We start from the raw sequence: 24,912 nt of genomic DNA on the forward strand, positions 1-24,912 counted from the left end.
ATAACATCTTAGCTGCTAAACCAAGATTGGACCGCCATCTGGCGGCCTATCGATATGGATTAATATTGCTGCTGGTGGGTGGGTTAAGAACATATCAACTGATAATTTGCATTTCCAAGCTCTTTTATTTAAACGGAAAGTTTCATTCTTCTTGATTAATTTTTATAATAATGATTTTAACACCTCCCCAAATAGGAATTTTATTGATTTATTTAATTTTATTGACAACTTAGAGTCAAGGCAATATTTTGATAAAGTCGGTGGTATCTTGCTGGGCGGAGATTTTAATGCTAGGCTTAACAATGCCCCTTCGCATATCAGGCTGAATGAGCAAGGAACTTCTTCTCAAAGGGGCATCGAACTGTCTTCTTTTTTAAGCTCTCACTGTAGGAGAGTAGGGTCTGCTATCCTACAGTCACCCCAAATTTTTGCTTTTTACTTCACTGGTTTCTGACTTAATTTGGCTGTGGGCCTGCTAATCAGATCCACAGCCTGCTGTTCTCTCTCTAAATTAATACCAATGCACTCTAGGTGCATTACCAATTGGAACTGGTTCACCTTATAGGCCCCTGTAACAGTGTACTCTAGGTACCCAGGGCATAGGTGTAACCCAGGCCTACCAGGGGCTGCAGCATGTATTGTGCCACCCCTGGCCTGGCCTAGCTATTTGAACAACTGGCTGTTCACTCAGCTGGGGTAAGTTGGTGTAATCACCTCTTACTTAGATATAGTATATCTATATCTAACATATATGAACACATGGTAACATATAAGTCACTCCTATGGTAGGCCTCGACAATCCTGGAGGCAGAGTGCTTGGTCTCATGTGAAATGGTGCTCTGGCATGAGCTGAGCCTGTCTGCAGCTTTTGGAACCATGTCCTTTAGCTGTTTCATGATATTGCCATACCATATACTCTTAAGTGCATTATGAACCTCGCGGGTAAATGCTATCTTTGGTTTGGCTTTATCAGAACATGTCGAGTAAGGTGTTATACGAATTGGAATACTACCCCCTTGCTAATTCTGGCGACGGGGGTAGCATTCCACCCTTCTAGAAGGAGACGACATGTACCTAACCTGAAACCCGGGTAAAGTTAAACATGAGCCTCAGCATCACAAAATGGATGCTGCCACCACAGACACGAGTCTGACCTCCTGCTGCTGGGAGTCCTTCCAGCTTGGGAGGCCTGAACAAAGGGTTTCCTGTCAGGGGAGGTGCTTGCACCACCCCAGACAGGATTTTGTGTAGTGGGTTTGGGAGGGCTGAATAGATTGAGACATGCCTGGGGCACACAAGGTGTCCTTGTGCATATGCCAGTTCAAACCGGAGCTGGGGATTTCCAGCCCCAGTCCTGGCGCGAAACTGGACAAAGGAAAGGGGGTGTAACCACCCCCCTTCCTGGTCCCACCCAGAGGTGGGACCTAGCAGATGATCCGGCCCCTAGATTTGGTTTAAGAGTAGGAGCTGTGCCCATAGACTTCAGATCATCCTGAACTCAACTTGCAACTAAGAAGAAAACTGGACTTCGACATTTTGCTGCACAGAAGACTGAAGAGAATCTCCCTTGTGGCCAAGGAGTGACCACCCTGTGAACACAGGCACCACCCAGCAACTCGACGTGTGCTTTGCCGCCGCCTCCCGCCGGAGCCGGAGCCCAGAGCCAAACAAGATCTGGATTCCCAGACATTTCAGAGCCCGATCCACAGTCCCTGAAAAGATGAGACCCGTGGAGGCACCGAGAGAAGTGGGATTGGCCATCTTGTAAGATCCACGAGAAGCTGACTGCGCAGCACCCGAGGAATCCGCAATGCTGTGCTTTGGGGTATAAGAAGCCCCACCACCGATCAGCATCTGCACCGAAGGTGAGCCCTCTTGCATCTACGAGATCTGAGTGGGGCCCTTTTGCATTTTGCCACTCGACACGTCATCCCGGTTATTGGTCCGTTGGCTAGTGGTCATCTTGGCGATGACATTGAAATCTACACTGCTGGTCTGGTTGCTCCAGACTGGCCCTTGCTCCTGTGAAAAGGAACAGCCCCTCTGACCTTGCTGGTCAGAGTAAGAAGCTTGCATCGTTTCCTGCGTGGCTTGCATTAGCCAAGGCCTGTTTGCTCCAATCAAGAAGCCAACACCGCCATCAGCTAGAGCCTTCATGGGACAGCTGGTGATCGACTCCTGGATGTCGCTGACCTCTTCGTGTCCACATGGCTGCAGAGACAATCTTTACTTCTTCACCTGTTGGCACCCGTCATTGCCTGGTTCCATCCTGGTTCCACGGTAGTCACTGGCTAGTGACTTTGAACATTGTCCCCTCTCCTTTCAGGTCTTCACTTCTTCAGATCCACCCTTGGATCCACCAGAACTCTCCACGACGACCCGCCTGCAGCATCTTCATCTCCAGGCTCCATTGAACAGCACGAAGAAACCCAACACACTTTGAGACATATGCACCCGCGTCCTGTGGGTGAGGTAACCCTGGCACTTCGGTGCTCCTGTGTAGCAATACACCTCTAGTGTCTATGTTCCAAGTTGCTAGGTTCTAGGTTGTCCGGAAGGTTCCCTTTGCAGTAACTTTGTACTTTTTACGCACTCATTGAAAGTCTACGGGCGCCCACGTGTAACTTTCAGCACTGCACACGCATCCCGTGGGCCTCCTGGTCACTAACAGTTGTTAGCTCATCATAGTCCCAGTGATTCCCAAGGCCCTAGGCCTTCTCCCTTTTCTATTTGTGGTACTTATACCACTATTTTAGTATATGGTTTGAGTGGCCACCAGGGCCTATCCATAATGTGCAATTTTTGTATATTTAAACACTGTTTTGTGTTAACGCATTTGCTTCTGTGCTCATAAAGAGTATAGGGGATACTTGTAGTAAATAAATATATATATATATATATATTTTCTATATATATCTGTGTGGTGTCCTTTCATTTGGTATTCAAGGAGAGTGTATATGGTAAAACAGCTTGCTTCACATGCCTTTACAGAGTTTAGCCTAAGACTGCTTTGTCCACGCTACCCCTAGGATAGCTGGTCTATAAGATTGACTTACAACCAATCATCATAAGGGTTGTTTGGACTGATACAAGGTGGTCACTAGAACTAGTGAACATCATATATCAGGCCAACTTCTCACACTCACAACTTGCAAAATGTCATGGATATTGTGGCTAATCTCTCAATGAATGTCCAGTTAGTGCTAACTTTCAGAGGCAGGGGATGTTCCTTGATCATTGATTATTTCTTTGTCTCACCCCGCCTCACTGATTGTTTATCAGAGGGCTTTGTTATCCCAATGAACCAAGGGGATCACAACCCTTTTAGGGTTGTTATGAGTTTGGAATCCCAGCCCATCTTTAATAAGGAATGTGGTGCAAGGAACCTATCCCCATGACAGGTAAACTTAGACTCAAATGGCGGGGTATCAACATTAAGGAAGTGTTCTGCGCCTTAGTTGGAGATAATTTACATCTCTTTAACTCATGTTTGTCAGACACGGCCGTCTCTGACTTTGTAAAGATCTGTTCAGCCGCTAAATCTTTATTAACAGTACTACGCAGGGAAACTGAATTAGACCCCAGATGGTTCAACCGGGAGTGTTCAGTGGCAAATAGGGAACTGCATAGGGCATTGTCTTTTAGATAAAAATGTCCCATCTAAGTGAGAGAAGCAAGACGCAGGTATAGAGAGATCATAAACAAAAGAAAAACAGAGATCTTCGGAGACCGTTGGGATGCACTGGCCAGAGCAGCTGATCTAAAGAAAGGAAACGCCTTTTGGGCCGCTGTCAAGGACCTTCGTTGTTCTAGTCAGTTCCTGACTCCGATCAGTTGTACCATCACAGGTGAAGCATGGGTGAATCATTTTGATGCCATTTATCCCGCACCACACTCGGAGTCGGCCCCACCGTCCTTTTGCCACCCACCGAGGGTTGACATAACTCTATCTGAGGTAGAAGACGGCATTAATCAGACTGCAGGAAATAAGGCACCTGGCCCTGATAGCTTACCCATTGACATTATCAAATCAAACTTAGAAGTTTTGGCACCGCTTCTTTTAAATGTTTTTAATAATCTTACCGTTGCCCCTCTTCCCCGCACCTGGTCATCAAGTATCATTGTTCCTATTTTTAAGAAGGGAGACCGTTCTCAACCTAGCAGTTACAGACCTATCTCTCTTATTGATAATACTTTGAAAAAATTTGGCAAGATCTTATATAATAAGATTCTGAGCTGGACTGAGGACAATGGTATTTTGGAACGCTGCCAATTAGGTTTCTGTAATAAGGTAGGAGCCATTGAGCAGTGTCTTAATTTAAACCTAATTTTAGGTAAATATAATATTGCACGCAGATCGGCAGTTTATCTTGCATGTATGGACCTGTCCTCTGCTTTCGATCTCGTTAATAGATCGAAACTCTGGACAGCCCTTTTGAATTATGGTCTAGATGAGCACCTTGTGCATTTTTTGGCTTACCTACACAAGGACCTTAATGCTTGTGTCAGGATTGGTCAGGGGGACGAAGTGACAAACGCCATAAAAGTATAAAGAGGGGTCAGACAAGGGTGTGTGTTAGCCCCTCTTCTTTTTATTATTTATCTTAACGGCCTGCACAAAGTCCTTACCCCTCTTTCTCATAACGTCCTGAAAATTATGGGCAAATCTCTTCCTATTCTGCTTTATGCAGAAGATGCGGTCCTTATGGGCCGCACCCGGAATGCTTTACATATTCTGGTGAAGGGGTTTGTTGATTCATGGAGTCTCTTGATTTAAAAACAAATTTTAAGAAATCTTTCATTACGTCGTGTGGCCCTAAGAAACGACAGTTAGGTAGTATCTCGGTGGGCGCTGCCAGGCTGTGGTCTACTAATAGTTTTCCCTATTTAGGGGTGGTCTTTGCTGCGAACAACTCCTGGACTGAGCATATTGCTCACTCCAGGGGTAGTTCTCAAAGGCCATTAACTCCATCCTCAGCCTACCCCATCCCAGAAATACTGGTACCATATTTGCAATTTTAAAAATGTATAAAGCACAGTGTATTCCCGTTGCCACTTACTGTGCGGAGGTTTGGGGTGTGGCTAAGAGCGGACCCATCCAATTTGAAGAGAATAGATTTCTCAGGAAGATGCTCTGCGTCCCCATTTCCACCACACAATATGTCTGTCATAAGGAATTAAATTTGAATTTTATCGAAGATTTTGTTCGTGCCCGCCTGCCCTCTTTTGGCTCTCTATATGGAAGAACCCTGCGGCATCACATACTAGAGACATCATTATCGATTGTTTAAACTGTGATAAATGTTTGGATATTGCTTGGCTCTTTGGAGTGTATAATAACCTTTGTAGCATTAATCAAGGGAGTGTTTTTACCAATTATACTGCAAATGATCTCCCACATGAAAATGAATTAAGAAATGCTCTATACACACTGTATGACCAAGAAAGATTATGCAGGGAATCTTCAAAGACTACTGTCTCTACATATCTGGCCCATGATTTTTTAACTTTACCCATGCCTCGTTATTTGACACTTCTAATGAGTCATTGGGTGCGGGGCTTATTATTCTGTTTAAAGGCAGGCACAATTAAATTTGTACTTTGTTTTCCCCTCGGCCACCACAATGAACTTGATTTTTCGCCCTGTCCGTGTGACGGCCGGAGTGGTCAATCTGCGTTGCACTTTTTATTCTTTTGTAAATTTTATATGAAATATATTAAATGGTTCTTAACTCCGTATTTTAAAAAATTGAAACCTATTAGCTTGGAAAATGCTTATCTAATGATATTAACTGTGGATGATACAGAACTTATTTTTTGTATTGGTACTTTTCTGCGAATAGCCGTTCGAGCTAGACAGACTATGTTTGACCCATGAATTTGTATGCATTACGTGACCTTATGATGTTTTTAAATTTTGTAGTGAATTTTATGTATTTGTACTTTTATGGATACTCTGATATCCGAATAAAGTTTCTTTGAATCTTGAAATTGCCTTTAATCATCTGTCAGACCTACAGCTCTCATATATAAGAACGCAATAAAGGGCACGAGAACAGACTGATTGCTCAAACTTTAAAAAGCTGTATTTGAGGCATATCCAATAATATTTTATCCTGACTAATGATTTTTATTTTTTACTCACTTATATGGAAGCATAATGTTCTTACAAATCTCTTTACTACAGCGGCGGCTACTCCGCAATGACGAAGAAGCGTCTCCCCACTGCCTGACTTAGAGCCAGCAGGTGAAAAATAAAACCGTGTTCTAGCATTATTTTATTTTTCATTTGCCAGTGCTTGCAGGGATGCGTGGGCCAAGGCATGGGAGGGGGAGGAGTAGTGCCATGTGCACTAAGTTCTAAGGGCCTTATTTATGAAGGCCTTATGCCGCCGGTGCGTCACTTTTAACATTGGAAAAAGTACGCACCGGTGGCGCAAGGCTTTCATAAATGAGGCCCTAAGTGCTCACGTTTGTTTGGCGGCTGTCTTGGGCTGCACAAGCACACATGCACACTTATGTTTCTCCAACCTGGCTGCATTGAACAGCTGGGCTGGAGAAACCCCACAGACTCCTTGGCCTGAGCAGAGGAGAGTGTATTTTCAGCCTGCTCAGGCCAATCCCCATGCTGCTCTCATTGCATGAGAGCAGCACGGGGATTGCGCAGGTAGTCTGTCCCAGGGGCTGCTAGGACTAGGACGAGCACAGGAGGCGCAACTTGGGAGGTGGCCGGCAGTTTTTTTTAAATAATATTATTTATTAATACCCCACGCTCCCCCCTTGCGCTCCCCCTCCTGCGTTCCCTCCACCTGCTCACCACCCTTTTTTGGTGGCAGCCACCACTGGAGTTATAGACAAATAGAAACATACAGCCTGCGTGGGGCCTCATGTGACATAACAATTAAGGTTATGATACACATTGTAACCTACAAATATATGCAAAGCTTCCATAATAATTCATGTACTATCCACCTTGGCATTCTTCTATGGCTTATTTATGCAGTGTTACTTATACTATTTGTTTGTCAAATTTGTTTGGCTTTTACTTTAATCGTCTAGTCTAGCACAGAGTAATACATGTCTGTTTTACGGTACATGAGACAGGAGTTCCTTCCAATTAAAGTGAAGAAACGTCTCTGCGGGATCATATTTAGAATTTGACCTTTAGACATCTTTCTTCATTTTTGTGCAAATAACAAGTGACTTACAAAATGCCAAATATGCTAAACGAAATGGTAACATATTTTCTTTGTCTTCTGTCTTGTTTGATGGCCTAGAGCTCAAAAGGTCACTATGGAGAATCCCCAAAATATAAAACAATTTCGAGGCGGTGCTAGATAAAGATGAATTTCTATACAGTAACGCATTGCTTTAAAGCGGGTTTTCTCTGCAACGTGACACGGCTTTTGCTGCCCTTATTCTGCCTCACAGATACATTTATCTGCCAAGGCCCATTGCTGGCCTTCGGTCAACTGAACCAATGGTTTGTCTGTAGCTTATCGCTCCGGTGGTGATCTTTTGAAAAAACTGCCTTGCCAGGGATTTTTCTATCTTAATCAGTGGCGGCTCTACCACTAAGGCAGAGGAGTGTCGCCCCACTGCTTCTAGCAGTGGGAAAAAAAATGATAATAACTCGTTGTTATGATCATGTTATGTGTTCCTGCTGTGGCAGCTTTGCGGGCGGGGCTGATCTGCTTTCAGAGCATGAGGGTGAGTGGTGAGCATTCTGTAAGTACCCATGACTGTTTGGCTGGCCTTCTTGGGCCAGCTAGACAGTCATGCACACTTTGCATATTCTCAACTCAGGCTGCATTACAGTCTGGGTGGAGAATATGCCCAGGCTCCCATTCCCTGGCTGAGTGCTGCACCATGGTGCTCAGATGCTGCATTGCGGCGTTGTGATTGGCTTAGGGGAGCCTGGGTGCTTTCTGTTCAAGCCAGAGCGGAGGAACGATGACGTACCACTGGGAGAGATACGGCAAGGAGGTAAGTTTTATTTTCTTTTCTTTACCCCCTTCCACCAACACTCCGCCCTCCGCCTCACCAGCCCCGATCCGTGCCAGCCGTCACTGATTTTAATCGTTGATTATAATCATTAAGAAAACGCCGTCATTACTCATATGGGCCTTTGTTCGTCAACATGGAGAGGTGATAAGTTTAGTTCCCTGTATGGTCTACCCTGGGCTAGTTACAAGAACTGCCCTGGTGACTCAGCTGTTTTACACTGTTGATTGGGAAAATATGCCCTGGAATTTGTCATGAGCGACATGTTATTTTCAGTTAGTGAAAGTCGTTCTCGTATGGATCATTCAAGGTAACTTACATTCGTGACTAATCCATAAAAATATTAGTAAAATCTCTGCACAACTGCACAATCACTAGTGCAATGCATTACACGCACCCAAGGGCGTCAGGGATATGAAGGGAAAAAACGTAACCAGGCTTTTTTAAATATGCAGCTAAGTACTTTATTAAGGTAACTTTTCTGTTCTAACACATTTACCAAACTAGTATGCACCTTCTATTATTCATATCATTATTTCCCCCAAAGAATCCTAGAAGCTGCATAAAGAGTATTGAATGAATGAATGAATGAATGAATGAATGAATGAAAAAGACATTTATACAGCGCACGTACACCAGCATATTCTTGGCGCTTTGAGACTAACTGATGCTGACAAAAGAGTAGGAGGATGTTACTCAAATGCCTGTACAAACAGCCACGTCTTCAGGGCTCTTCTGAATACCTGGTAGGAGGTAATGTGGCGTAGGTCGGGCGGGAGGGAATTCCACAGGCGAGGGGCTTGTGAGGCAAATCTTAGACCCCCAAGCCTTTTACGCTTGAGCGTACAGGTGGAGAGGAGGTTAAGGCCAGCCGACCGAAGTGTTCGGGAGGGGATATATCGCTGGAGCAGGGCACCAATGAAAGAGGGACCTTGATTAGTGAGAGCTAGGTAGGTGGTGCAGCCAACCTTGAAGAGACTACGCTGGACTACTAGGAGCCAGTGCAGATTTTTCAGGAGCGGTTTCACAGAACAAGACTTGGGTTGCCGAAAGATCATTCTGTCAGCCTGGTTTTGGGCGAGTTGGAGTTGGTGAGACTGGTAGAGGGGAATCCCGATGTAGAGGGAGTTCGCGTAATCAATGAGGGACACTACTAAGCCCAGTACGATGTGAACCAGGGCATCATGGGTAAGGAATCTGCTAATCTTCCTGATGCGGCGCAGATGGAAGAAGCAAGCCAACATCACAGATTTGTTTTGGTGTTTCATAGACAGATCCTTACTGATGGTCACTCCAAGACTCTTGACTGATCTCGCTGGGCAGGGGGCTCCACCCAGCGTGATTGGCCAGAAGCTGGGATTCCATGGATTATTCGGGGGTCCAGTGAGCACCAGCTCAGTTTTGTCTGGATTAAGCTTAAGCTGATTAGCGCTCATCCAGCTGCTGATGAACATCATTGTGCTCTGAAAGTTCTCTACTGAGGAAGGGGAGGAGTCAATATTGAAGATGAGCTGCAAATCATCTGCATAATTGAAAATAACCACTGGTTTCTCTCTGAGTTTGGGAATCAGTGGGAGGATATAAAGATTAAATAATAAGGGGGAAAGGGAGGAGCCCAGGGGGACCCCACAAGCAAGGTCCTCGGACCTGAAGGAACCAAGACAAACTGCTTGCTTGCGGTCTTGCAAAAATGAGGCAAGTCACCTGAGCGGGGTGCCCCTGATGCCGGCGTTCTCGATCCACTGAATAAGGATGGAATGATCAACGGTATCGAATGCCGCCGACAAGTCAAGGAGCCCCAAGGCCTGGGAGATGATCCGGTCTGCTCCCTTTCTGAGTTCATCATGGACTACTACCATGACCGACTCAGTAGAGTGCCGAGCTCTGAATCGTGCCTGGTGCTGGTCTAGAAACCCAGAACTTTGAATGAAAGAGCGAAGACAGCTGGAGACATGGACTTCCAGCAGTTTGCCCAGAAATGGGAGCAGATATATCAGCCGAAAATTGCTGAGAGTGGCCAGATTAGCCCCTGTTTTTTTCAGAATAGGTGTGGCAATGGCAGATTTAAAAGGACTGGGAACCATACCCTGGCTGAGGGAATTATTAAGCAAGGAGAGGGGGACCTCAGGGAGGTCGAGAAAGACCTTCAGAACAACATGAGCTGGGCAACTATCGGAGGGAGAGCCGGAGCGGACTCTGCAAAGAAGCTCGGGAAAGTATCAGTGGTAACTGGGGGAAAATTCAATAGCGAAAGAGGGTTCATTGGGGGGTTGCCTATGTCGAATCCCTGATCAAGGCTAGGGATACTCGCTTTGATGAGATCTATCTTATCAACAAAGTAATTGCTGAGAGAATCACAGAGAGTCTGGGAGAGCAAGGGGGCATTGTGACCCGGTCAGGTTTTGCAAGCTCGATGACTATCATGAAAATCTTCCTCGATTTATTAGAGGAGTTGAGAATTTTCTGCGAGAAATATTCTGTTTTGGCAACGAGAATGGCGGCTTTGTATTCTTTCAGTGCTGCCGAAAAGATCAACCTCTTGTGAGGACAGTAATGAGCTCTCCACTTGTGCTCTGCTTGTCGTAGTGCAAGTTTCATGTTGGAGAGATCACTAGTGAACCAACGCTGAGCATCATGGGGGCGTTTGGTCCTAAGTTTCCTTAATGGGGCAAAAGTGTCCCGAGCATCTGCCAGCCAGTTATAAATGTTCTCTGCCTGAACATTGACAGACAGAGGAAGACCAGCCTCCCCAGTCAGGGGAGGAGTCGTAGTGGCAAGTGAGAGACAGAGCGAAGGGATATCGACTCGGCCCCAATTACGAATTAGTGGAGGGTTACCGGGGCGTGCTGTCATAGTTGAGGACTTGGGGACTGTGAAAGAGATGGAAAAATGGTCCGACCAAGCACATGGGGAGATCTGTACATCACAGATGTCCTCATTCAGTGACTAGACTTGGTCGAGGATGTGTCCCTTAACATGGGTAGGTGTATGAATGAACTGAGAGAAGTTGAGACCGACTAACAGGTCGGTGAACTCCCTAGAGTGGGCACTTTCGTGCAGGGCATTGGGCCAGAAGTTAAAATCCCCAATTACGAGGATGCTGGCATGATTTATTGCTAATTCAGCTACCATGCTGCCAAAATGGTGCAGGAAGCTGGATGACTGACCAGGAGGACGGTAGAATAGGGCAAAAGTAAGAGGGAGGGTGTCTAACTCTAATTTGAAAAGAACATAGTCAGCGGAGGGTATAGGGAGCATGGTGAACGACTTGGATTTGAGGGAGTGAGAGATGATGGTTGCCACCCCCCCTTCAATTTTACCCTGGGGGCGGTTAGCCTGGAGGACATAATAGCCATCAGGGACGGCTGCCAGGATATCGGGGGAGGACTCTGCCGTGAGCCAAGTTTCAGACAATAGAAGTATTTCAGGCCTGACTGTGTCGAGAAGATAGAAAATCTCGACCTGGTGTTTAACCAGCGATCTGGTATTGAGGTACCAGATAGACAAACAGTTACGTCTAACACCTGACCTGTCTGAGGGCAGAGTGATTGGTGAAGGGACCGAGTCAGAGTCCCCCAGAAGCGGCGAGGCAGCAACAGGAGTGTAAGGGAAGTGTTGCACTAAGCTGAGGCATGCAAGATTGTCTGGACCCAGCATGGGCGTGGGAGAGGGTACTTTGCCACATAACGAGAGCAGTTCTTCCGCCGAGTACACCCAGGTGGAGGGTCATCAAGCAGGGCGACTGGCCCCTGGTCCCAGCCGTGCGCGGACTGGCGCAGACGGGCTTACCTTAGGCGCGCCTGCTGCGCGCGTCCGCTCCGCGTCGTAAATTGCATCGGGTTATAAGGAGGAGGAGGAGGTCGGAGCGCTAGACTGCTCACCTCCTTCAACCGGAAGTGAGTAACCCCTAGCGAGTGTCGCGGCCAATGGGCTCCCTCCACATCAATCGAGCTAGTAGTCAGCTTGCGGTGGAACGGGGAGTCCAGCGGCACAGCCACACACAGGAAAGGTAAGGGAGCAAATGCAGGCAAAGTTAAAATAACAACACAGCTCTAGGTCAACTGTGGACAAGCAAGTAAAAATACAGAGACCAGTTTTTTAATCTCACAACAATTCTTTCCCTGATTTAGATCTCAGGGAGACCGGGAATGAATCCTTAAACTATTTGCCAGATGAGTGATTTAAATTTGGTGTTCAAAAACACATTCTTACTCTGTTAATCTGTTGTTCAGTGTTCCCGTTTTAGATGAATCAAACCAGGCCATTTCCTGGTGGAGGATGGCTTGGAAGAACTTGCGCCGGATCCTGGCAGTCTGTCGAGTTGCAGCAAGGAAAAAGAACCAGACTTGAAAGAAACTCAATATGAGTACAGCAAGAGCAACTCCAGCATAATACCAAGCTATCCTGTTGGATGGAAAAAAAGAGTTACTTTTTAAACTGCTGAATAAGATCTGCATGAACTCAATATTATGCAAAACTTTTTTTAACATTTGCTCTACTCACCGAATGCAGTGCCTTGATCGTATGGCAAATGCAAGGGAATTATAGATTTCCACAAAGAGAAGAGAGAAATCCCCAAAGTACCATTATCAAATGCTTTTACTGACATTGTTGTGAGGGAAGCTGAGTCCGGGTTAAAGGCTCCAATACAAAGGTGTGTCCCTCATAAACATGTTACGTATGATGAACAGTCAGCATCATGATAATAGTGGAAAAAGCAATAACTAATATATTTTATGAGTTATATATGATAATGTACTCGCAGTTGTACTTTATAAGAAGAACTTTAGAAGAACCGAGGGGCTCAATGACCATATAGAGGAGCAAGGCTGGAGTCTGGGCTCTAATGTTGTTTGATAATGGACTGTTCAGCATTTACCACACTGTTTTCCCTCTATTGGTTTAACACATCTTGCAAAGCTGTTATACTTTTATGGGACCGGCAATATCATAATTTCTAACAATTTCCACTGATGCATCCATCCAATCACTCAGTTCCCAATGTACTCGTCCATTCATTCTTTATTTACATTTTCATCCCTCCATCCATTCATCCATGCATCCACTCATCCACCTTCACATTCACTCATGCACTTGCCCATCACTCAAGTCAAGTCAAGAGTTCTTTATTCGGTAATTAAAAAAACACAATAAAAGCACATATATACAAACAATTAAAATACAATTAAATCATTATCAGAACCCTGACTGCAATTACATAAAATTGAAAAGAGGTTAGCAAGAAAAATTCATTATAATAGTAACAATCAGGCCTACCCTCTAGTTACCCTCTAGTTACCCTCAATCTCATAAAATTCATAATGCTACATAATGTCAGGGGGTCAATCGCCTGTGGCAAAAAAAGTAAAGCGGCTTTGGCATGTGTCAATTTAGCTTGTTTTAAAATTCCTATCAGAAATCTACGCCTAGGCATTGAATAAAAAGAACACAAAAGTACAAAATGAAGGGTGTCCTGCGGAGACCTATTGTCGCAGGCACCCTTCTGCTCAATTAAATGTCTAAAACCTGGTGGATCCGCCAATAAATATGGTAACAGATTGAGCCTAAAACGAGACATTAAAAACCTATCCTGGGCGTTATACATAAGGTAGAGGTATGGCTCCATTCCCTCAGTACTTTTGACAAGGCTATGGGCACTCACAGTACATTTGATCCCTTCAACCTCTGTTCTGTGTGCGATTCTCTGGGCCAAAAAATATCTCTCTATAGTCAACTTATCTTGAGATACAATTGCTGCGGGATTTGTAAAAAGGTCCTTATGACCAAGGCTTTCCAAACTAGTCTTTACATAATTAAGCCATGGTATACTCATACTTTTATCCCTTCCCAGGCAATCACCTAGGATTTGCCTACTCAAGGTCGCCTCAGGATTTGTCCAGATTTTTAACCAAGCCAAGATGGGTCTGAGCTTAACCAAGTCTTCAAGATATGGCCTCCCTAGTTCTCTATGGGCTATTACAGCTGGGGTGTTCTGAGGGATATTCAGGAGTGATCGTAGGAATTTATTTTCCTCCCGCTGTAATTGGTTGATATTCGCAAAGCCCCATACTTCTGCCCCATACATAGCTTTGGAGAAACAAATGGAGCTATAAAGATTCATTACTTGTTCGGAAGACCATCTGCCAACCCTCCGCCCATAACTTGCAGTAGCGCCATTAGCGGAAACCAATTTACAGCAACGTTCCTCCATCAAAGGATTACATTTTAAGGAACCATCAAATAATAAGCCTAGATACGAGAAGGACTGAACCCTTTCTAAAATATGGCTTCCTATCCTATAAGAGAAAATGGTACAAGGTTTATTACCCGCCAGCATTACATATGATTTTTCCAAATTAACAGACAGGTCTAAAGTTTCCATAAACTTAACAAATCCGTCTATTAAAATCTGTAGGCTCTTTAGGGTACAAGTGATTAGGACCGCGTCATCCGCGTACAAAAGTACTGGGATGCAGCGGGACCCTACTCTTGGGCAATCTGTATTTAGGTTATTCAGAAACTGCTCTAAATTATTAATATATAGTGAGAATAAAAAAGGGGTAAGGATACATCCTTGCCTCACCCACTCCTGCATGGGAAGGATTCTGTCAATCCCCCATCCATGTTGTAGCATACCCTAGCAGTGGTATCCCTATGTAACTCCCTTAAGATGTTGATCAAGCCCAGGTCAATCCCCAAGTTGATCATCATAGCCCAAAGCTTATCCCTATTCACATGGTCAAAGGTAGCTGCCAAATCCATAAACCCCAGGTAAGTGGCTTCATTGCTAGCTTTAGTATATTTTGCTATCAGCATATAGAGGTTCAGGCATTGGTCACTTGTAGACCTCCCTATCCTAAAGCCATACTGAATGTCCGAGACGATGTTATTATCCTCGGTCCACTCAGTAAGGCGATTAAGGATTACCCGACCCAATATCTTAGCTGACACATCTATCAGTGAAATTGGTCGATAACACTGAGGATTGTCCCTATTACCCTTTTTAAAAATAGGGACGATTATAGCCATAGACCAAGAGCAGGCAAGCCAGACCTATTAGCAGCATTTATTACTCGTGTCAGTATTGGGGCCAGCAGCTCAACATTACTCAAAAACAGGTCAGGTTGGGTCCCATCTGGGCCTGGGGCTTTATTTTTTGTTAATCCCTCAATTCCTACAGTAATTTCATTTAGGGTAAAGTCTACTACCTGTCCCTGCTGGGCAACCTCACCTCCTCTGGGACAATTTCTGTTCCGTAGTTATACAGGCCCTTAAAATGTGTGAGCCAATGATCCGGCAGAATGTTTGTCCCGATATCAGGGGCATTACCGTCCTGAAAACATGGTCTATTAACAATTCTCCAGAATTCAGTAATGTCCCTTCTTTCTGCGGCCTCCCTTAAGTCTGCCCATGCTTCCCCATCACTCACTTATTCGTCTGTGCAAACACTCACCTCCCTGACAGTCAGTCACTTGTATATTAATCGATTGATCTATTCACCCTTCTACTCCTTTTCAGAACCAATGGCGGATTCCCACTTTCAGCCACTCGTTCGTGCTCACGACCGTACACAAGTCCACACGATAAAGATGCAGCACTTCCATTTCTTACAAAGCTGGAGATATTTGTTTTGTCATTGCATGGTTTATTTTATTTCATCAGCCGTGCAATAATTCATAAGCTTATCTTGGCAAAAGAGACGTGTTCTTCTTGCCTCTGGGAACAATGTGCCTCTTTGAAAAGATTTAATAACAAGTGTCTTATTCACACAAGTCAGGCCCTGCACTTGGTCTCTCATTCTCCCGGCCTGCATTCCCTTTTCATAATTTGTCTCACATTTTCTAACTCCACTCCTTTTTGGAATAATTGGTGTTCTTCCAACGACTCTTGAATCACATTGACACTATCTGTTTCTGTCTCATTCATATTCTTTCCTAGGAGCAGGTAAACTTTATACACCATGGGGCATATTTACATGTTCTGACGCATCTCTGCAAATCAGCAGGGATGCGCCAGAACAGATGCGTCATGCAATCCTCTCCTTCCGCCATCACAGATACGCCGCATTTACAATGCGGCACACCATGGTGCAAGGAAGGTAAGATGCGTGACGCATCTTGTGGTGTATGGGCGGCTCATTGCTGGAGTCGCGTCGTAAGCGCGGCACAACTCCTGCAATGCACAGGGGCCACCCATACTCAACGTGGTGCGTCACTCCTTACGCCTGCTTCAGGCAGGCGTAAGGATTTGACGCAGCAGCGTCGTAAAATTGACTCCGTGAAATCTTGTAGATTTCACTGCATCAGTTTTACGGGGCTTTCCTACGAGGGAACGCCGACCCTGGGACAGAACGCCCACATGAAATTAGACACAGGTTTCATGTGGCGCAGGGCTTTACAACGTGACACATCTGCCTAGATGCATCACGTTGTAAATAAGTCGCAACGTGGCGCATTGTTTACGCCGATGCTGCGTCACAAAAGTGAAGCAACAGCGGCGTAAAAGTGTCGCAAGGGGCTTGTAAATCTGCCCCATATGTATTTGTCAAGCTCACATTCGCCTGTTTACAGCTTGATTCTGAAAAACAGATGGGTATTCTTACCATTACGATAGTACTCTGTCATCGACTCCAGGAGAATGAAAGGCTGATGCACCCACTGATATTCGAACCTTCTACCATTGGGACAAACATAGAACCCTGCAGTGAGTGTATTTGAGAAGCCAATAGTCCTGTGTTTTCTCCTCTTATTTTAACCTACACGTTTTTGGACATGTTAATTGTGTGCCATGCAAATAGACCCAAGGCATGTTCTATAATAATATTAAATGAACAATATCAAATTAAACCAATGGACACAAATAAGCAGTTTCATGTTGCAAATGAGAACAACTGCAATTATCTCTTTGTCGCAGTTTCTTCAGTGCTATGCGTTCATGTTCTGGCCATGGGAAACGTGGGATCCATTTGTAACCGGTGATCTGGAATCTTCACGAGTATTCTCGTCGTTCATTACCCCCTCCTATACAGGTAATATATGTCAATGCAGTATATTGTGAGTGGTTGTGTTTATCGGCTCCTTATTAATTCTTCGATTTGCGGCAAAAGCTTCTCTCAAATGTTGGCCATTTTGAATTCCTCTTCCAGAGAGGGGAGAGAGTGAACTACAGGTACCCTCCCAGGGAAACTGTACTCAAATGATGAAAGATTGCCAGAAGCCCTCTTCCAGGAAGGAAGGAGGGAAACAGGATGTCCCTCGTCCTTGCCACAGTCCTTATAGCATAAGGATGTATAAGTACCAGGTCACCTTTAGGCATATCTCTTATGAAACCAAGCACGTGTATAAACAGCAGTGCAACTCATCAGTGTTGCGGAGGCGCGATACTGGTCTGCTACTCTGATCACAGCCAGTCCAAGTGCCTGAAACATCCTGGAATTCACCACACCACAAATAAAACATATTCATATATTGCATGGGTCAGGCAATATTCACCTTTCGAAGAACCAGATTGCTTTAGTTTGCACGTCAAATACATGATTGCTGGCCTTAACAATATTGGTTCAGTGGCCTTGCTATTGAAATCGCAAAACAAATCACCCTAGATGTGTAAAACTTAAGTCAAATCGAATTCTCTGACATTCACATACCCACTTCTACACAACTCTACCTTTCTTGTTTATACTACTATTTTATTGTTGATTAATTTATATAGGATAAGCACTTGGCTGGCTCCATGGTATGGTTCCCACTGTACAAATATATCTGTAAGCATTGCCTTTGAGGGTTCTATCCTGTTTCATTAGTGTGACTTTTTCTCGTTTTGGACTTGACTTGAGAAGCCTAGGTTTTTCAGGTGTTCACTAGTCTCACCCATCCATTTACTTTCCTCCCCCAATCTTTGTTACCCAACTTCATTCCTCTTGACCACTCGTGGTCTGAGTACACATCCCTCCAGGTATTGCAAAGGTCGTCTTTCCACCCGAACTTGGCAGCATTTTCTGTTTGTTGTTTAAGGTATTGTTTCCTGGATCCATCCTCTGTTCACACTAAAGAGCCCACACCCATGGGTGGGCACTTTGGCCAGTGCCTGTAGCCAAATGTTCCTCCTCAGGCTAACTATCAATACTTGCTGGTTTTATCTGTTTCTGGAGTTTGTGAAACACTGTCATCTACATCTCTTTGAGAGACCAGTTATAAAAAAACCTTCGGCAAATTCCGTAGCAGGAAAAACTAACTACAGGGCCTCAGCCAAAGGCACCCAAGGGAAATGTTAGCTTCACTCTCCCTTTAAGGCCCCAGGGAAAGTGGCAGTACAGATCTCTCTTCTCTCCGTGTCTAGGACAGCATGTTCAGCTGCTAGAAGCTACTTCTTTCTTATCAGCAGTGTCATGATTGTATGGGGCTGTGGAGACAAATCTTCAGCAATATTTATTTTTTTATGGACCTGTTGATCAGGCCTGAGCTAACTAAGTTACTGTAACATTTCATTTTTTTCTATTCCTGGTCTGACCAGTATGATGGTTCTCGAGATGTGTATTAGCTCAGAGCTAAGCAACTTTGCTTCTAAGAATTTGACCATTTGGCCAACTGTGAAAATAAGATTGGAACACTTTATTTACTTTTTTGAAAAAGCATTCTTAATGCGGGTCTTCTGATGTACAAGCCAGACCTATTGACTTGTGCAATGATTGTGAGTAGAAAGGATAAACTTCCTGCACTGAACTACAGCAGAGACATGGTGGCGGGATTACAGCAAAACTGCCAGGAAAGCTGATAGGCTGGTGTGGCCCAGCAGCAGAGGATAGGAGCCGCCAGGCCATAGGAGATGAGGCAGCTTGAAAGCCCGTGTATGAGCAGAATCCCAGCAGCAAAGTAGAGGAGATACTATGGGGTTCGCTGTGAGAGCCACATCGCCGTACTAGGTGGGAGTTGCTGAAGGCTGTCCATCTTTGTGCTAGTAAGACGAATAAAAACCCAGAAGCATTCAGTATTGTTTGCTATTAACCTAGTAATAATTTACATTTTTTTTATTACTCAGAGTGTTTGTAATCTTTTTTTCCAGTGCACCAGTATGATCATGACAATCAAACTACCCCCTGACAGCACCGGAGAGGAAACACCGAATATTCATCTGTCAGGATTAGATGCCATTGCTTGAAAAAAAAAATAAGCAGGTCCTGAAGTAATAACATGAATGATTGCTTTGTAAACAATATGACATTAAGATATAAAAAGAGAATGCGGGATGATTGCAATACTTTTCAGATGCAAAACAGAACCTTATGCATCACAATGGATGCAGCAGTAAACGCACAAAAAGCCAATAGAAATATGGCCAAATTTGCCAAAATCATTAGAAAATAATCTTGTAAGGATGAGCTAGGTTTTTCTTGGTGGCATCTCAAGAAATTGGCTGCAACGGACTGCCCCAAAGAAGTCAATTACTGAAGAAGACTGATTCAAAGTCCTGACCTGATGCATATAATCTATGTTTTATTTTAAATAAAGCTTATTGGCTTACTCTGGACATGTAAAGTTAGTTAACATGAATCATATATCAACTATGTTTAGTGTTGTAGCAAATGTTCTTTAGTAAAACCTGCTCCTCTGAAAAAGGGGGACAACAAAATATGTTAATTCACTGAATCAATGAATCAATCAATCAGTTTTGTAGCATGCTTGTGAGATACATGTTGGCATTTTTGGTAGTTTAGATTGGGCTTTTTTGTGCTTCTCTTGTAATAGAGTTATCTGAACTTGGGCTGCTACAAGCCATTCTAAAGTGGATTTTTATTTAAACGGGTTGTTAGCACCATTAACATTGCATGATGCTGTTTTGAGAGATGTATTATCGTACATGAGATACATTCATATATTTGGCTGAAATGCACTGAAATGCACGTCCCCTCGCTGAACCTTGCTCAAATCAGATCAACTAAATCTTGCCCTTGTTAGTGCTCAAATATCTCAGGGACCCCATTTCTTGGCCCAGCTGCTCCTGGATTTTGTTTAATAGAAAACAAAAGATTTCTAGCCAAGTTGACAGGGTGAAAAATATGTGCATGCTCCTGATAAAAAAAAAAAACGTATAATTAGATTGCTGCAAAATACTAGCAGGAGCTCCATGGCGCTTGAAATCATCAAATAAAGCAATACCTTCTTTGCAACAACGTGCCTCTGCAATAGAAAAGTAAAAAACAATATACGAAACGTGAAATTATCAGATGTGATTAATGATTTATTTATCATTGCAGAAGATAGAATTTGTTCTTCGATACGAATGTCCCTCAAGTTTGCTAGGAATGTTCTAGGTTATTTCGCATTAGCAGGTTGAATATCAGGGACTCGATGGGCATGTGCGATAGCTAAGTCCATTCCTTCTGATTCTTTATCTGTGAGAACTTACTTAAAGATCAGTGCTAAAATTAAGGTAGCAACAGGTTGGTCAGCCTCTCTATCTTCCAGAATTCCAACTAATCTTAGATTTGTACACCTGGATCTGTTCTCTGCCTCGTCCTGCTTGAGCTGCAGCTGCTATAAATCAGTATGAACTTTCATGTTGATTCCTGCTTGATCGTCACTTGAATCCTTCAAATTGGCAACCTTCTGCTGCACCTGCGTCATAATGGAAGTAAGTTGCTGCAGGCTGTCAAAGATTTGGCTCAACTGCTCACTAGTTTATCTGCTAGCGTCTTCCTGCGACAGTTTAATCTGATGAAATTTGCTCACAACTATGTTCAGTATTTTTTCCAGAGATGCTGCTTGAGGTAGAGACAGTGCCTTGTCTTGGGAACTTATAGAGCGATCAGGAATACATCTGCCAGCATAGAGCATTTGTTAGGTGCAGAAGCAAATTCCGCAATATCATGGCTATACCCATCAGGCATTGTTCCTAGCGGTAGATTGCTTTGCTCTTTCAGATTCACTGTGGAACCAGCCGTAAAGAACAAGGGGTAGGAAGCTTTTGCAGCATTCCCAGCATTCATCGTTTTTTCAGGCAGACTTGAAAGCTGTGAATGTTTTACACCTGACCAACATCCCTGTCGTCAGGGTTTGGGATTGACTTGTTAGAAGAGTTTAGTAATAAGGTAGTAGATTGGGATGGTTCTTCCGAAGCCAAAAGTTGCTGCATAGCTGTTAGAGGGGGGCCGTTCCTCCCAGTAATTGGAGCAAGTGACCCACGAATCATGCAGGCTTTTGGGCCGTTTGCAGTGCAAGTGTTAGACCTGGTATCTTTTGGCATGTTTCACCAGGCTTTTTGCCTTCTGACCTCCCAGTTTTTACTCTGTTTTTGCTGGCTTAATGTATCTGTGCACTTTCTCACTGCTGTTCAGTGTTAAAGTACAAGTGCTCCTGTTGTAAATTGTGTTATGGATTGGTATTTCAATGATTGGCTGGTTTACTAGTAAGTCCCTAGTAACATGCACTAAAAGTGCCAGGGCCGGTAAACCAAATGCTTCTAGTGGGCCTGCAGCTCTGATTGTGGCACCCACTTAAGCAGCCCTGAAAAGGCATCTCAGGCCTGCCCCTTCAGTGTCTAGTTTGTATTTGCCATGTCGACCTGGCACCCACTTACCAGGTCCTAATCTTCCCTTTTCGTACATGTAAGTCACCCCTAAGGAAGGCCCAAGCTACCCCTGTAGGTACCCGCCGCAGTCCCCCCTCGCCATCCTAATATGGTGGGGGGGAATTCTGGTGATGATGTCGGGCGGATTGCCCCGCCAGCCCGGCGGTGGCTACCGCCAACCTGGCGGGGGCAATCCGCCAAACATCATAATGGGCCCCATAGCGTCTAGTCCCATATCCTCTATCAGGCCTGATACCTCAATGGAATGTTTAACAAGGGACCGGCTACTAATCAGTCCCCATGAAAGTTATCTTTCCAGCCTTTCCCACACAGGTCAGGGCAGGGGTCGCTTTGCATTCTGCCTTACCTAACCTCATCAGTTGTTCTCTGCCATAGATTAGACACCCTCGAGTGCTGGCCGAACAGGTAGCATTACCGGCGCCAAGCACCTCCGGAGCGCGGACGGGGGCAGACGGGCTTGCCTCTGGTGCGCCATTGGCACGTCCGCTGCGCGCGTGCACTGCGCGATTGCATCCCCCCACTTAAATATGGTGGCCTTTAGGAGCTGCCAAACAACAAGAGCGCCTCTCAAAATGGCGCCCACGAATGTCAGCAAGCCCGACCCTCCCTCACACAAGATGGCACAGCAACAACACAGGAGTTCTATCCACGCCAAAGCGGTGGGTGAAGAAGTTAGTTTCTCTTTTTTAAAAATCGGGTATGCGGTAGAGTTATGCTGGTATGCTATAGCAATCAATCAAAAGCCTTTAAAATAGTAGATTATCAATAGTAAAAAGTTAACAACGATCGCAGCGATTAAAAAGGGTAAAAGCCCCTGTACTATGCTCTGTACGTCCTATGATGCAATGCAGTTCTGTAGTTTGGTACTGCGCACCTGCATCCCCCCTTAAATATGGTGGCCTGTAGGAGCTGCCAAACAACTAGAACGCCTCTCAAAATGGCGCCTCCGGGTGTCAGCAAGCCCGACCCTCCCTCACACAAAATGGCACAGCAACCACACGGGAGTTCAATCCACGCCAAAGCAGCGGGTGAAGAAGTGAGTTTCCTTTTTTTAAAGTGCGGGTATGCGGTAGTGTTATGCTGTTATTCTATAGCAATCAATCAAAAGCCTTTAAAATAGTAGATTATTAACAGTAAAAAGTCAACAACAATTGCTGCGATTAAAAAGGGTAAAAGCCCCTGTATTATGCTCTGTGCGTCCTACGATGCAATGCAGTTCTCTAGTCTGGACACCTGAAGTTTGACACCTGAACTCTATAGGCAGAGGTTCAGGAAATGCAAAAAGTTAGAAAACAGTACTTGGGCTGAATATGTCACATCCAATGCAGAGCATTGGATGGTTGGGTAAAAGGCAGCAAGGTTAATAATTTTCAAGGTCTCTCTGATTTTATTGCATGGGAGAACTTGTCTGATAATTGTTTTCCAGAGCTTTGCCAGCATCTGATAGATAGCAAGCTGACTAACCCTAGAAAGCTTGCTGAGGAGGCGGACCGCTGGGTGAGCACCCAGGTCCACAAGGGTCACATGGGAGACTCAGCCAAGGGTGGGCAGAAGAGTGGGGTTGACAAGGGTAAACAGAAGGAGTTCCACAAAGGGCCCCAAAGTAGTCCCCAAGGGAACCCCGTGAAAGGTTCCCAGCCTCCCCCTATGAGGAAGCCAGGGCCCGACAGGTAGTCCTGTTCCCCAGGGGCCCTTGAAATGTTACAAGTGTGGTGACCTGGGTCATAAGGTGAATGATACCAGGTGCCGCCTGTTTGGTAAAAAAGCACCCACTGGTGCTCCGCCCCGGCAGATGGCTAGTGTAGCCTTGGGGGACGAGATTGATGTCCAAGGTGGGTGGGGTCCAGCACAGATGACCTTAGTCTCTTTAGGAGACAGTGAGATGGTCTCAGAGGCTAAGCTGCCCGGTAACACTAAGAAATATGGGCAGCAAGTGACCGTCAATGGCCAAAAGGTGGAGGCTCTTAGAGATACAGGAGCCAGTGTCAGGTGTCACCTGGTGCCTCAAGAGCAGATTGTCCCTCATGCATTTTGCCGAGTTGTTAAGGCCGAAAACACAGAGAGTCATTGTCTAATGGCTCAGGTTCCCTTTGAGTATGGGGGGTCTCTGGTACTTTTCAGGTAGCTGTGAGGCCCACCATGCCTGTTGACTGTTTGTTGGGAAATGATTTGGAGAGTTCCTCTTGGAAAAAGGTGGAGAAAACAACTCACTTGAAGATGGTTGGACTGCCTGACTGGGAGTGCATGACCACCCGGTCAATGTCAGGCAGTAGGGGTTCTGAAGAGGACCTGGAGCCTGAGAGGGAGGCCCAGGAACCTGCTAAAGAGAGAAGTGGTGAGGGGTGTGGGAAACCAGCCCCCCAAGTTCCCACAGCCCAGGAAGAGGTAGATCCTGAGGGGGATGCCCTGGAGCCTACCGGGGAGCAAGTAGCTTAACTGGGGGACCTGCCTGAGCTGACCCATTGGCAGCAAGGAGGAGGCCCCTCCAGGGAAGAATTGTGCAAGGAGCAAAGAGAGTGCCCTTCTCTTGTGGGTTTGCAGCAACAGCTTGCAAGCCAGGCAGCTGGTGATCAGTCAGGGTCACACTTGATTTACTGGGAGAATGGTCTCCTGTATAGTGAGCCTAAGGTTGCTGAGCCTGGATCAGCCTGTGTGCTGGTGGTACCCCAGAAGTTCAGAGCCTTCCTACTGGGGCTGGCTCATGATGTGCCATTAGCAGGACATTTGGGGCAGGACAAGACCTTTGTAAAGGCTTATCACCCACTTTCATTGGCCCCAAATGCGAAAGAGTTCAGATACTCATTGCAGAACTTTTCAGACTTGCCAGGCAAGTGGAAAGAGTGGGAGGAAGCACAAGGCTCCTCTCCAGCCATTCCCTGTGGTTAGTACCCCCTTTGAGTGGGTGGGGATTGACATTGTGGGGCCACTGGACCCCGAGACAGCCATGGGCAACAGGTTCATCCTGGTCTTGGTGGACCATGCCACCTGGTACCCGGAAGCCATACCTCTGAGGACAGTGAAGGCCCCCATGGTGGGACGAGCACTGATGTGAATTTTGTCCCGAGTGGGATTCCCTCGCGAGGTAGTGTCTGACTGGGGACCAACTTCATTTCCAAGTATATTAAGTCCCTGTGGCAGGAGTGTGGTGTAACGTACAAGCTAGCCGGGCTGATGAGAGGTGTTACCTCGAAACCGGTCCGGTCCTCGGATGCTTGATTCCGTTCTGGGAAGGACATGGCTTTTGTAGTTCGTAACGTACAAGTTCACCACTCCTTACCACCCCCAAGGAAATGGGGTGGTTGAAAGGTTCAACCAACCCAT

At 45.3% G+C, this 24,912-nt stretch overlaps 1 protein-coding gene across 2 annotated transcripts in view; it reads right to left on the reverse strand.

Moving 5' to 3' along the window:
* Positions 1-24,912, reverse strand: part of LOC147688996 (ATP-dependent translocase ABCB1-like) — a 684,547-nt gene that overhangs the window by 593,088 nt on the left and 66,547 nt on the right. For both annotated transcript variants that reach the window (XM_086941883.1, XM_086941882.1), the window contains exon 4: positions 12,217-12,408. In XM_086941883.1, coding sequence (XP_086798009.1) covers positions 12,217-12,408 — 192 coding nt within the window. The remainder of the gene's footprint in view (positions 1-12,216; positions 12,409-24,912) is intronic.

This window comes from Lissotriton vulgaris, chromosome 10 (genome assembly GCF_964263255.1).
Source record: "Lissotriton vulgaris chromosome 10, aLisVul1.2, whole genome shotgun sequence".
Lineage (NCBI taxonomy): Eukaryota > Metazoa > Chordata > Amphibia > Caudata > Salamandridae > Lissotriton > Lissotriton vulgaris.